The sequence below is a fragment of the Pteropus alecto genome, unplaced genomic scaffold (genome assembly GCF_000325575.1).
Source record: "Pteropus alecto unplaced genomic scaffold, ASM32557v1 scaffold7, whole genome shotgun sequence".
Taxonomy (NCBI): domain Eukaryota; kingdom Metazoa; phylum Chordata; class Mammalia; order Chiroptera; family Pteropodidae; genus Pteropus; species Pteropus alecto.
This window is the reverse complement of record NW_006494614.1, coordinates 38,574,931-38,589,680: the sequence shown is the minus strand read 5'-3', so window position 1 is coordinate 38,589,680 and position 14,750 is coordinate 38,574,931. Positions and strand designations below refer to the sequence as shown.

Below are 14,750 nucleotides of genomic sequence, written 5' to 3'. Positions count from 1 at the left end.
TGATAAAGGGAGAAATTGCAAAACACACTGAATAAGAAAAAAATTTTATCAATTAATTGTACAAAATAGCTGATGGAAGATGTTGAGCAAAAAGGGTGAGCTGGGGAGAACTCCATTCCTCTGACCTTTTTAAAATTATTTTCAATTAGTAAGATTAGCTAGCCTAAATTTTACATCTATGTGCTAATTTTTGTTCACTGTATACAAAGTATGAGCATGAAGACATGCATGCAGGTAAAATCAAAACAACAAAAAAGCTATCAAAGGATGATAAGTGACTAGATTTTCACAGCAAAGTTTAAAATTTTATTTTCCTTCAGGTAAACTCTCCTGCTGATATTTACAGGAAAATAAGTTTCTGTAAATAGAAGAAACCATTCAATAATAAAAGCTTACTATCAGAATTTTAATGATTTCACCAAAGTTACAGAATTTACTTTCATCTAAGGTAATAGCACCTTCTGAAATGAATTTAATGAAACAATTAATTTAAATGTACAGATAGCACTTGAATAGTAATGCTTTTAAGTAGACAAATTTTATCTTTTAGTTGTTATATTGGCATCTCAATCACACAGGTAAGTTCATAGCTACAAAGCAAGCCAATGTGACTGGTCATATTCTAGAATGTCTAATCTAGAGTTCAGATTTCTTGAGGAGTTTGCTACCTACCATCTAACTTCTCAGCTTTTGAATCCATAGTTTATTTTCAGTGATTCCATTCTATCCTATTAAGAGGTTATATCATAAAATGAGAATGAGGTGCTAACATTTTTTACTGGTATCATTTTAAAAATAATTAAGCCACCTCATTTTAGGAAGCACTTACATTCAATTGTATTTTTAACCATGCCATTTTTATTCTTTAAATCTAAGTTATCCTTTCTTTCTGAAATGCCTTTTCCACTTTTCCAATTAGTCAGTTGATATATAAATATACATGAAATCACAGTACTTTCTATGGGCCATGTGTCTATAAACTGGCTTCTACTTTCCTCAAAGAAAACTGTTCTTTCTGAGGCTTCTTCTTTCTTCTAAGAAACCGTAGGTAACATCTCCCTCTCTCCAACCCGGCTACTTAAAAGGTCCTCTAGGTTGGAATGAGAGGAGCTGAAATGACCAGGCAGGTGAAAAACTACCGAGAAGGAAAAGACTATTTGTGAACTTGGATTCATCTTTGATTCCACTGAGCACCTGGGGAGCAGGTGTTCCAATATTTCATTAAACAAAGCTACAATCTCAGCTCTTCTTATTTCAACACCTGTTACTTCTAGGAGTTATTTTGCTAGTTTTTGCTATTATGCACCCTTCAGCACTGTTCTGGGTACACTGTGTACTATGGGCCTAATTTTTCCCCCAAGCTCTACAAGGATTGAGTGGCCTACACTTTGAGTTTATGCTCTCTTGCAAGTCTGGATCTTCAAATATTTGTATCTAAAAGATGCTTGTGCTCTGTTACTATGAGTTACCAGAAAGAAAACAAACATTGTTTTTACCTAATTTAACTTTTAATGTGATTAATAGTGATTTAGTTTTCAAAGAAGCAAATAATTATAGAACAAGAGAAAACATTGCTGAGATCATGTCTTATCTCTAATATCCAGGCCACTGCTGGACTACAGAGGGAAATGTATATTTATGGTGTTATAAAAATTAGAGTAAAATGACCAATCAGGAAATACAGCCGCATGATTTTATGACAGAAACAATATATTTAGAATAAATGTGTCAGTAATTGAATCTTTTGGGGAAAATAAAATGAAAACCCATGTCCTTTGGAAAGAAATATGACAAGGAATGCCCATAGATTCGTCCTGCTGTTAGGAATGCGTCTCTCCAAAATTTAATGTACAAATTTAATTTTCAACAGTTTTCACTTTTTCTTGCTCTCCCACTTTAAAGAGATAGATTTCTATATTAATCAGGAATTATTAGAATTTCATTCGGTTTGAATGACAAATAACAAGTATTCTGTGACATGGGTGCAAATAGTTGTCTTTTTCAATCAAGTTATAGGATAGTTGTCAATAAAGTGCATTTCACATAAAAGTACCCATTAGGAGAGTAATTTAAAGTGCAATATATACTTTAAATAGTGCAAAGTTACTAAATATATACATTATATGTGCCAAGTACAAATAAAGCAGGATCTTATCTACCCCTGGACCAGAAAGGAAAATGGAAACATAATTCCACATTTTTAATTATTTGCAGATATATGTATTTTGGTGCATTTGTGTGTATTCCTGTGTGAGTGTGTGTTTGTGTGTATGTGTTTGTGTGTGTGTGCAAGTGTGTGTGTGTGTGTGTGTGTGTGTGAGAGAGAGAGAGAGAGAGAAAGAGAGGGGCAGGCTGTGTCTGTATATGCATGTAACTGCTCATTGGTCTGTGCAAATGTCTGAAAGTGGTTTCCTAGAAATTGAAACCTTTAAGCACTGCCATAATTAGGCCATCTCCACTTCAGAGTAGCATTAGGCTTGTAATAATGGTTGAGCTATTTCAGCCTGCATATCTGGTAAGGCAGGTATTTGACTGCAAATTAAATGTTTAATGAAAACTATAAAAAATACAATAACTATAATGCTACCAAGAGAGATCCCTATGAAATAAGCATACGACTCCTCTTGCTCATATTTTCTTGGTTTGACACTACCATGGAGGAGCGTAGGACTCTGTGTGTAAGGAATTGGTCTTGGAGCTGCTGAACTGAGAAGATCCTGGACATTCTTCAGTGATCCGTTATGTGGCATGGAAGTGATATTGAGGAGGTGGCAGAGCAGTGGATAAAGATCTGTGGAGTTCATGGCTTCTTTTGTAAAATTCTTTTTGAAGGCAGGACCGTGGGCTAAAAATATTGGATGCATTTCTGCTAATGCATTGTCATAACCGTGGTTGCCTACTGTAAAGATAAAATGCATGAATAAGTTAGCCAGCCAGAAGGCATTAAGATGAAATAATTGTTGTATTGTCAAAGTCTGAACAAGTCAACACAAATTCTATCCAATTCGACTTTTAAAATAAAATAATCATTTAAAGACAATCTTTGCTGTTGTCAACATCACAATTCATTTCAGGAAGTGAAAAGTCAAATGATCACAGATCTTTTTCAAAGGCCAAGCAGCAGAGGAAGAAAGGTAAAGAGCAAAGCTGAGACAAGTCAGGGGAAAATAAAACTAATTTGTTTTTGGTGGCAGGTAAACTAATAGCAAATAGGTAACTACTATGTTCCAATTATTGTTCTAAAGATTATTGCTCTTTAGTCATGAAGATAATGAATTCATAATTACTAACAAAAGGAGAAAAACAATAAAAAAGAAAAACAAAAGACATCACAAAAACCAAACCTCTAGTGACAGCTACAATCCACTACTGAAAAATAAAGGTCAAGACTTGTGGGTAAAATCCTGACTTTGGTGGTTCAAATCAGGATCCAACTTAGCATTGTGTGCTTTAGTACAGATACAAATAAAATAGAAACTTGAGGAGTTTTCTGACTTATCAAGTGATACAAAATTGAAGGATGAAAACTCCTGAATAATAAAAGCTACATTTTAAAGGCATGTGTGCCTAGCATAATATCAGGGTGCAAAGGGGAAGGAGCTACTGCAGCTAAGATGGCAACCTAAGAAAACCGACAGTCTTTATTTTAAAGGTGGTGAGAACAATGACTAGCAAATCAGTCTCTAGTACCTATACCACTACAGAGAAATATGCAATGGGAACAGAACATTAAAAAAAATCCTAAATCAATTTTTCCGAAAGTCATAAACTGACCCATGGTCATCTCCTCAAAGTAATTCCAAATATGCCTGGCCAAATCCAACTAAAGAAGTCTTTCTAAATGCCATGATTCTTTCAAATTTATTCAAGGAAAAATAATGCTGGATTTATGAACTCATTTATAATTATCTGCCAGGGTACTGTGCTATTCTATTTAGTTAATTGCTAACATTAACACTGGGAAATATGCCATTATATAATTTGTAATTGATTGAGTGATTGCTATGTTCATTTCTATAAGTTGGTATCTAGACCCTTAGATATAAGATAATTCTCTTATATCTCACTTTTTACTAGAAAATTAGATTTGAAATGAAGTCATTATGACTTATAAAACCTTTCCCATGTTTTGAAGTGGTAGCCCCTAGCATAAATGCTTGATCCAGTAGACAATATTTAATAAGGGATGCCTAGGGCAGTGGTTCTCAAACTTCAATGTGTCTGAGACTGCTGGGGCGAGGGGGACATGTAAAAACAGATCGCTGGGCCCTACTCTCACAGTTTTTAATTCAGGTCTGGGTTGGGCAAAATAATTTACATTCCTAGTAAGTTCCCAAGTGGTTTGGATGCTGCGGACCCAGGGAACACATTTAGAGAACTGCTGCTTTTGGACATTAGAGCTTAATCTCTTGCAGAAATCAGGCTGAGGAGGACTGCAGTGGTTAGTATGTTGTTGAATAAATGAACATAATGTAAATAGGAGCATTAGGTTTTCTGTCAAAAATAGATTTCACTGATCCATTGTATATTTGTAGCTCACCAAACCAAATTTCAAGAGAGCCCCTTACATTCATTTTAACTGTGAAGTTTTGAGTAGCCCATCTAGCATAGGAGCTACCTGCATGATACACGAAAAAGTGGCAATTATTCTCATGGCCAAAGAAATCATTTTTAAAGTTCTTCTTAAAACAGTTCCCCTGGTGTGATTAAATATTGGTTTGAAGATCATTATCTGTATTTAAAACCAGTTTAAGAACCAGGAACCATGTACCTATAGAAATTATATGACATAATCTATCACTATGACTTATATACATATTACAAGTGCCATTGTCAGGCAACCGCTTTTCTTTTCCCCAATTAACACGATAGGAACCCAGTTCTACTTAAAGGGACATTTTTGTACATCTTAATATATATCAAGGACCAATGCCCAAAAAAAGCATTTGTGGCGGGGGGTGGGGGGGAGTGCATTGGTCTTTGATATATACACAATGTGATTCCTTCAATATTCAAGTAACAGAGTAGAAACAAGTTCCAGTGACCTGATCAGTAGTGCATACTATTACCTAAATCGATCAGGAAACTCATGCCAGGTAGTCTAATAGAGGGAATTTAATGTGGGGACTAGTTATAAAAGGGTTGAAGAGATGAGAAGCAAACATGGGATGAGCTTATTCAGTGATTAGGAACAGTGAGAGCCTGTACGGCCCCCAGGGATGGAGTGACAGAGGAAGAGGTGGTGGTACCAGAGCCCAAAAGACAGGGCCACTTAGAAGGAGCTGAGGCCATAGAGAAAGACACTGTCCACATGGAGCTGAGATCACAGAAGAAATGAAGCCATCATTAGAGACATAGCCTGAGGACAAATACCCCAGCTTCTCCCTTCCTCTTGGCTTTCAAATTTCTGCCAGGGTCTTTTTCCATAAGTCAAACCTAACCAGAAACCAGTTTGCAAAGGAGCCTGGGGAATTTAGTCTGTAGGGTTTGTCATTGGTGACACAAAGTAGAGCAGAGAAAGGGCAGGGAGCTTGAGAGCAAATATGCAAATGGCAGACACAATAAGAAAAATACTGGGCATGATTTTTCCAAAGCTATTTATAAAAAGAGAAAATTATTTCTTTTTGCCTTATTTTGTGTGTTTGAATTTTAAAAGGAAGTTCCATCATATTCTAAATTTAATCAGTGGCAATATCTCCAAAATTATATTACTAGGTATTAGGAAAACACATCTTGATATATTATTATTCTCCATGACATTCACTTCTTTTTAGAAATGTTTCCAAGGATCAAAGCTGGCCTATATTTGGTAAAACCAGAAGGGAGAAAAAAACAAACAAACTAGAAAGCTGCAATTTCGAATAAAAATAGAGATTAAATTCTTATGAAGTCAGAATATAAAACAGATACAGAATAATTCAATTTATAAATGTCAGTTATGTTTTTCTCAAGAACATAATGATTATAATTAGCCATATAGGTCACTGTGCATATTTTTGGTCTAATGGCTTCAAAAGAAGTAAATATTTCACTTTTAGGAGTTTACCTCTTTTTAAAGCTCCAAGAATCTTAAATTTGCTATTAATGTATGATACTAGTTATTCAACGGGAAAATAAATGGCTGGCTGTATCATCCATAGCACACACTTTAGCAAACGAAGATGCAGAATGAAAAGCAATACTGTAATATACTCACACAAAAAGTCATCTGACTTATTCTGTAAAATATACCACCCTTCGTCAGCCACTACTATGATTGGTTGAATTCTATTATTATATTTGTAGTGCCATCTTTCTGGAATCTCTTCTTTTTTGTAAACAGTAAGATTAGGATGAGCATGAGCTAGTGCTTCATAGACTTCATCAAATTTACCTAAAAGAGAAGGGAGAACATGAGGCATTCAGAATAAGACACTCGCAGTCACAATCAAAGAAACAATCATGGCAATAGAGGTCAATCAATGCTGACACTCCATTGAAGTAAAAAGCCAGCAAGCTACACACAATGAAATATAGCCAGACACTTTGGAACTCCCATCTTGAGGAAAGAATCTTGAAAGGAGAAACAGAAATAATTCATCTTCTCTTGTAAGTAAGTTCACTGTATAGAATTAAGAGAACATTTTCTAGAACCAGAAATCTCTAATTTGAGATGTCTTAATCACACACACACACACACACACACACGTACTAATTAGTCATGTACATATTTAGGTGCTAAGTAAAATGTCTGGGGCATTTCAATACCCAAACTAAGAGTTACATTGGTAGTTAGGAGTGCAAAGTAGAGAATCTCTAGGTAAGAAAATATGAAAAGTGGAGAGTGAGGGCTGGGAAAGGCCTAGAGGTGGCACACACACACACACACACACACACACACTAATTAGTCATGTACATACTTAGGTGCTAAGTAAAATGTCTAGGGCATTGCAATACCCAAACTAAGAGTTACATTGGTAGTTAGGAGTGCAAAGTAGAGAATCTCTAGGTAAGAAAATATGAAAAGTGGAGAGTGAGGGCTGGGAAAGGCCTAGAGGTGGAAAGCAGACTATAACAGAAAAGTTTTTTAAAACCCTGGAGGTGTTATAAACGTACTCTCTATAACTTCAAATGCAGTAAACCTGGGTACCATAGTCACTCCTTTTCTTGTTTTTCAAATCTATTTGGTGGGGGTTCCTCCCTGCCTCCCACATAAGGCAACACCATACCAATTTTATAAGGAAAATGGAAGAGTTAATGTGATTTTCTTAAAAAACAAAAAGCTTGCTGGTTTATATCGAATTTGTTGAAAAGTTTACGTGTAGGTGGACATGCATATTTTAACATTCAGTTTTCTATGATCCTCTTAATTCCCCTAGGAGGGACAGAACTCTCATTTGTGAAGTATTCAGCTTTCCAAAAACTGTTCTCTCATTTGACACCTAGCCAGCCCTAGGAGGTGATAAAATAAAAGTCAGAAGAGCAGGCCTGAGTCTTGCTCTGCACATACATTGAGATCTGGGGATGTAACATGTAGGTGACAGGTATGAGGCTTACAGGAGAGGTTTATAAAAAGTTCAAGGTATTATTACTTCCTCTACTTATACGTAAGAAAAAGAAATTTCACATTGACCAAAGCTTTTTCCTTCCCACACTCCATTGCTTTCTAATGGAGCAGGGCCTAACTAAGGCTCTATAGAAAGATTTAGGGCCTGAAATAACTGTAATTGCATGCAAATTTTGTATGTATCGACCCATCTCAAGTTTTCTGAGAAGGAAAGCTGTCATTTTCATCATATTTGATGATTCCAAATAGTTAAATACATAGAGAGCATCAATTGCAATATTCTAGCAAAGAGTGAAAAATTAGACTCCAAGTGATACCATCAGGTTGGTGGTTAGAGCAAATAATATCCTGTTAGCATATTTTCCAGGGAAAATATGGGGCATCCTGTATGCTTAGCTGGTTCCTTCAGATAAGCACCTGCAGATACCCCCAAAAGAAGCAAGAAAAGAACTGGCTCAAACTGCTTAGGGTAGCTATTATGAATTTAAGGTGACCAGGAGCTCATTATAATAGTAAAATCCCCACATTTGGGAGGAGTTTGGATACTATTTTCTGAACATGTGCCCATGAAGAGGCATGACCTGCTTCCTTCTGCGCCTGTGTCAACTCAACACCACCCCCTTACATGCTATGATGAAAATTTCCATCATGAATATGTATTAATTGACAGGATAAAAGCACAGGGGCTCTCCGCTTCCAGGAACCACAGCTTTGGAAAGTATCCCCTATAGGCTTTTTATCTGCTGCAAATAAATTTTGTTTTGTGTGGCAATCACTCTTGGTGTAATATCTGATTCCCTGCTCACCAAGAAGAGAACCCAAGTTCAGTTCGGTAACAAAAGAAAGAAAAAAAAAAGAGTGAGATTTTATCTTTTCAGAGTCTGAATATTAAATTCCATACTATTACCATGACACGAGCAAGCATACTTTAAAGGCATAGAAAAAAAAATTCCCCACTCAATGGCACTGGGCATGCGCAGACCAAGTCTCAGACCACCACTCTGTCAGACTTACCTTCTTTTGGCAAGATGGCTGCTACTGGAGATTGGTCAATCAGGATATAGTGGTCTTTATCCAGATATTGGTCAAGTTCTATTACTCTTTCCTCAGAACACTGGGTCATTCCGTGGTCACTTGTGATAACTAGGTTGAGAGTGTTCCATAACTTGGCGTTTTTCAGCATTTGTATAAGGTATCCTAACTTGTTGTCAATATCTGAAATGACAGGTCCCATGAGTGGACTGTCAGGTCCCAAATGGTGGCCCATGTCATCAGGATCTTCCCAATAGAGAAGACCAAGATTTATGGGCTCTTTTGATGTAAACCATTCAATAATTTTGGCAACTCTATCTTCAAATGAAACTGACTCGTTGTAAAGCATGTAGTGAGTAGGAAAGCTCTCATGTATTTTTACATCTGTTCCAGGCCACATGGCTGCACCACTAGTATGTCCTGCCCTCTGATTTGTGACCCATATTGGAGTTGCTTCTTCCCAAAACTCAGAATCATAAATATTCATGTTATCCAAGGAGAAAGATTTGTTCAGAATAGGATCGAACATGTCATTTGCAACAATCCCATGATTCTCTGCAAAGAGGCCAGTTACCAAAGTATAATGGTTAGGGTAGGTCTTCGTAATAAAAATATTAGTAACTTGCTTCACATGAACACCATATTTCATAATATAATGAAAATGGGGTGTCGGAACTCTATATAAGTAATCCCAACGGAATCCATCAAATGAAACTAGTAGAACCTTTTGCTGGTCTGGTGAAAGAGAAAATGTAATTGAAAGTGTTAATGCAGCAAGTATGAAGGCCTCCAAGAGGAGTTTTGAAGTCATATTCAAAGTACTTGATCAGTTCAATGTAAGATGATCTGTATAAAAAAAAATATATAAATTAGTAACAATAATTTTGTTTTGTGTACTTTACCCAAAACTGAGAGCGATGATGCTTAGTAATCCCAGTTATATCATAAATTATAGCCCAAAAGGATCATGTCGTAGAACTCCATCTTAAACAACAGACCTGGGGCTACCTGCATAATAAAGCTAAGAAGTTTTGTTGCATTAAAAACTTTCCAAGAATTTATCAAAAATCAAAACATTCCTCAAAGGAATTATTTAAATAAGCTTCCAAATATCATTTTAAAATATGACATAATTTACATATGACTTTTTAGAAACATTTTCAGATTGACTCAGACTTCTGTAGCCAAAGACCTGTGAACATATCTCTATATATTTATTAAAATTAATGGGGTCACATTGGTTAATAAAATCATATAGATTCCAAGTGAAAAATACCTGTGAACATAGGTATCATTGTGGTTAGACCAACTGTAGGAACCTAGCAACAAGGAAGTACCATTAGCAAATCCAATAATGCTTTTAAATATATATGTCCATATATATTTAATACGTATGTGTGTGTGTGTGTGTGTGTGTGTGTGTGTGTGTACCTTGGCTTTTTCAAAGCCAAGGCTTATGTTTGGTTTATCATGGTTAGAGGTGTTACTAGAGAGGAAAAAATAAATGAACTTGGTTTCTTGAAGTGACATCAAATTTGTGACATTCAAATGTATTTGTGAAGTGTAATCTACATTCATTTAATAATCAAGTCACAGCCTTCTCTAAACAGATTCTCAACTAAGTATAAACAGAAACCCAATTTTGAAATTTGATGTTGACCTTCCTAATGTCAAAATTTGTTACATTGAATCTTGTCAGTGATACCTGTAGAAAAGGCACTTCCCAGGTTAAATAATGTCTTTGGACCAAGGTTATTGGTCTTTTAAAAAATTTCCGTATATTTCTAAAAAAGTTTTTATTCTATTCAAGAAAGCTAATAAGAGGCAATATGAAGAAACAATACATAAGTAAATTTTGTCAATTCTCATAGGACTTGCAAATCTATTGTTCTCTCCTTTTCCTGTCCAATAATTCTGTACTGTTTATTTTTAAATCATGATTTCACCATACCTAGAACATCACTTAAACTGAAATTGTCTTAGGTATTGGTCTCCAGACAATCGTTCAAAATTAAATTTAAAAAATTCTCCAATGGCAATAATGTTTCCAATTCGAAGGAACATTAACAATCAGTTCCAGTAGGGAAATGCAAATATATTTACTAACATATGTGGATGAAGATGGTGGTTCCTCCCTCATTCTCCCGCTCCTTCACCTTCCTAAGACAAGACTAATATGAATCAAATATAAGACTAGAAAAAGAATCGACTATTTGAAACACCTGATTTTCCTCTAAGTAAATCGTTCAGCAGCTATGGTAAGCAAAACAAAGGAAAACAAAAGCTAAGTGTTGTCTAAAGCTTAGGAATGTTTGGTAAGCAGAACCAACGTTATCACATCCATTACATGAAGCAATAAACAAAGGTGGGGGTGGGATGAAAGAAATCTCAGATTTCTTTCTTTTTCATACAAAAAAATACTGCACAGTGCGGCGGAATCCCTACCTCTGGGTCCAGAATTCACTGGGCTGTTTTCCAATTCCTCCTCCACTGCAATCCTTCCCCCACAGACAGCCTTGTAAATCTGTAGGGAAGGGGCGCCAAGAACGCGAAGAATAGGGAAAGTGGAGGAGGAGTATGTGTGTGTAGAACGAATAGACGTCAAAAAGGGGGCGATGTTTCGCCCCATCTTCTCCACAGGCATTCCATCCTAGCCACTGGGAAGGGTCGCAGCGTAGGGTACGCCCACCGAGGCCGACAGATGTCCTAATGTGGTGTGTGTGTGTGTGTGTGTGTGTGTGTGTGTGTGTGCGCGCGCGCGTGTGCGCGCCCGCGCGTGCGCGTGCGCAGTGTAACTGGGGGAGAGTTTTGGGGAACCCACAGGAGTCGTGTGGGTCCCCTGGAGGCAATCTGCCCACTCCCCTGGACTCTTACCTTCGTAGCGACCGGGTGGGTCAGTCCGCATTGGATTGGGGCAATGGGAGGGGAGATCTGGAGAAGGCTCCCTCCGGCAGACCCAGGGCAATAGCCGTGAGGTGTCGGGAGCGAAGGGCACTTCTTGGACCCGCAGCCGCACACCTGCACGCAACCTTGGAGCAGAGCACCTGACCAGCACCGCCTCCCTGCTGCAGGCCCCGCCTCTTGGACCTCATTGGCTACAGTAAAGATTGTTATCTCTGGGGGGCTCCTGGGAGTCGCTGCATGGCCTGTCAATCAGCGGGAGCAGGGTGGGCGCTGCCAGAGTTTAGAGGATGGAGGGGGCCGATGTCCTCCAGAGCAAAGGGCTTGCGCGGGCCCAGCTGGGAAACTCGAGGGGCTAGGAGACGAAGACTCCTAGCTGAGGTTTTCTCTCTGCCTGGTCACCAAGCCTTTCCGCAGTGTGCCTTTTCTAGACGGGCAGTAGTGCTGTAGTCATCGATGCAGAGAGGCTGTAACGCGCGATCCCAGGGGTTTGTGTGCTCACTATTTTTCTTAAATACTACTTTTATTCTCTTATCTGTTCTCAAGTGTTTTTGTGTGTGTGTGTGTGTGTTTTTTTTTTTTATCACAAACTGGTGACACCATACCCTGGGCTTTACCCTAAGGAACACTACAGGATGTCTTTGGAACGAAATTTTCTTTAATTCTTTTTCTTTATTAGTTTGTGCATCTGGGCACTCTTCAGTTTATGGTTTTCCACACGTGGGATGGAGATTAAAAGGGAGGCTGGTTTCTGTGTTTAGTCAGACCCAGTGACAGTGAAATTGTACAGGTCGTTCCGAGTCTCCAAAGCCTGGTCCTTTGAAATTGCCCAAACTTGGAACGGGTGGTCCCACATTATCAAACCTTATCCCCCCTAAAATAGGCCAACCTTACGTTCTCCTAAAACACTCAAAGAACAGCTTATGCTGATTAGAGAGTGGAGGTAGGAAAAATGGCCTTTTACACAGGTCACTGAACATTGCTGGACTCTGTTCAGATGACGCACTGCCTTGCTCTGCAAACTTTTTGTGGAAGGCACGATTGTATTCTCCAGTTACCCCTGTAAAATAGGCATGGCACAGCCGTTAACCACAGTACTCGGAAGATGACTCATGAGGGGCTCAGTGAGTGCCACATGCACTTCCCAGAGCTCCATATAATGATATCTAGTGTTCGATTGGTGGGCTTGTTAATGTAACTCATGTTGCTAATGGGGGAAAAAATGAGGCTTAAATAGTGTAGATAGAAAAATGATTATACAAACATGAAATCCTGCTTACACATCTGTACCACCCCTCCTGCCCCGCCTGTTACCTGAATTTCTGTTCAATTGCAATAACTACTCAGCAAATTATGTTAGCATAAGCCACAAACTGATATTGACTGTAGCTTTTCCTTTATTTTGTATTATTGAACTAATATAATTATCATTGGGCTAATAATTTTTTTTCTGAATAATGGAGTGACAGAAGAATCAACTTTTTTCACAGGTTTTGGGGTAGGGATGGGGATCCCTCTGCCTTCCTAAAGAAGTCTAATTGGGATCTTAGAATAGTTTTTTCTTCCTCAGGAGCCAGAAGAAGTTTGTGCTGAAACTGAAATATGGTCTGTTCCTTATGAAATAGCCAAGACTGGCTCTGCCACAGAAATTTTGTTTTCAAAACTTTCAAAACCGCATGATAGGGAAAATGAACTAATAATTTTACAATTTTAAAAATCTGTAAGTTCACAATAATATATTATACCACAAATGACTGAACTAAAAGAAAGTATCTCTTAATCCTTTATAGAACATTCTGAAAAATGTGTGTCTCACATATTTATCAGCCATGCGTTAGGAACCTTTGGGTTTGATTCTGGACTGAACCTTAATTCTTGATAAATAGTAGGTCTTCGCTGATTTGGACTCATTAGTAGAAGTTCAGTCCAATGAGTAAAAAGATGAATTATAGATTATTCAAAGACTTAGTCCAGGTATTTTTATGTCTATCAGTAATTTAGCTGCTAAGAATATATGTATATTAATTAGAACTATATCTTCACACAAATAATTATGATTTTATCCACTGAAAGCCTTATGTAAGTCAACTATACCCTTATAAACCTCTTTGTATTATTGTATTTTATAAATTATATTTATAGTGTATTATTTTCCTAGGGCTACTGTAACAAACTACCACAAAATGGTTAGCTTACAACAACAGAAATGTATTCTCTCAGTTTTAGAGGCTGGAAGTCTGAAATCAAGGTGTCACCAGGGCCACACTCCCTCCAGAGCTCTGCTTTAAGGAAGAATCCTTCCCGTCTCTTCTAGCTTCTGGTAGTTTCTAGTGTTCCTTAGTTTATTGCAGCATAGCGCTTATTGTTGCCTCCAGTGTTATATGATGTCCTCTTTGTCTCTGTGTCTTCACATAGGCTTCCATCAGTCATGGAATTAAGGCCCACTTTAACCCAGTAAGACCACCTCTAAACTTAACTAGTTATATCTGCAGAGGTTCTATTTTCAACAAGGTCACATTCTGAGGTTCCAGGTAAATGTGAATTTTAGAGGGACATTATTCAACTCAGTGCATGTAGCCAGCAGAATGTTCCATTTTATAGCCCAGGCTAGATCAAAAATTCCTTAATTATTATCAAAATGGCTCAAATCAAGAAAACTGACACCATCTATGACACGAATGTAGAGCAACTGCAACTACCATGCATTGCTGGTGGGAATGGAATAGCCACTTTGGAAAACGGTTTGGAAGTTTCTTATAAATTTAAATATGTACTTATCATACAATCCAGGAATTTCACTCCTAAGTATTTAGCCAGGAGAAATGAGAAAGGTATTCTTTCAAAAACTTATAAGCAAATTTTAGTAACAGTTGTATTCATAATCGTTAAAAGCTAAAAACAACCTGAAATATCCTGCAACCGTGAACAGATAAATTGTGAATAGATAAACTAATCAGTCTAGGTTGTGCTAATGCAGGCCAGAGACAGAGTTGTCTTTTGGTATCTGGCGTGAAGCCTATTTCAAAAGTATTCTCAGAAGAAAGCAAGTACAAAACCGTACATGTATTTGTGGTGTATGGGGTGAAAACATTAGAGGCCAAAACTGCATTCTCATTTCTTTGTAAAGAACATGTCTCTTAGAAACTTCAAAGGAGTAAGTTTAACCTCACCATTTATTTTGAAAAATGTTGGCTTATCATGGGTATTGTAATTCTGCAAACTTACCATGAGTGTGGGATGACCTAAAAAAAAAAAAAAAATATATATATAT

At 37.4% G+C, this 14,750-nt stretch overlaps 1 protein-coding gene across 2 annotated transcripts; it reads right to left on the bottom strand.

The window, feature by feature from the left end:
• Positions 1 to 283: 283 nt before the first annotated feature.
• Positions 284 to 11,645, bottom strand: ENPP5 (ectonucleotide pyrophosphatase/phosphodiesterase 5 (putative)). 2 transcript variants are annotated; one of them, XM_025042832.1, is made up of 5 exons: positions 11,453 to 11,645; positions 11,024 to 11,102; positions 8,561 to 9,424; positions 6,197 to 6,373; positions 284 to 2,899 (listed from the first exon to the last, which is right to left on the bottom strand). In XM_025042832.1, the coding sequence occupies exons 3-5, from the start codon at positions 9,387 to 9,389 to the stop codon at positions 2,472 to 2,474; spliced, it is 1,434 nt and encodes a 477-aa protein (XP_024898600.1). In that variant the 5' UTR covers positions 9,390 to 9,424; positions 11,024 to 11,102; positions 11,453 to 11,645; the 3' UTR covers positions 284 to 2,471. The 2 variants fall into 2 exon arrangements, with proteins under 2 accessions (XP_024898600.1, XP_006926542.1); XM_006926480.3 differs by lacking the exon at positions 11,024 to 11,102.
• Positions 11,646 to 14,750: the final 3,105 nt, after the last annotated feature.

Bases quoted from the DNA above. Each gene is read 5' to 3' on its own strand.
- ENPP5 (XM_025042832.1), bottom strand. From the start codon at position 9,389: ATGACTTCAAAACTCCTCTTGGAGGCCTTCATACTTGCTGCATTAACA. The intron at 6,374-8,560 runs GTAAGTCTGACA...CTTCTCTTTTAG, and splicing joins AGCCATCTTGCCAAAAGAAG to GTAAATTTGATGAAGTCTAT. The intron at 2,900-6,196 runs GTGAGTATATTA...TTATCTTTACAG, and splicing joins TAAGTCAGATGACTTTTTGT to TAGGCAACCACGGTTATGAC.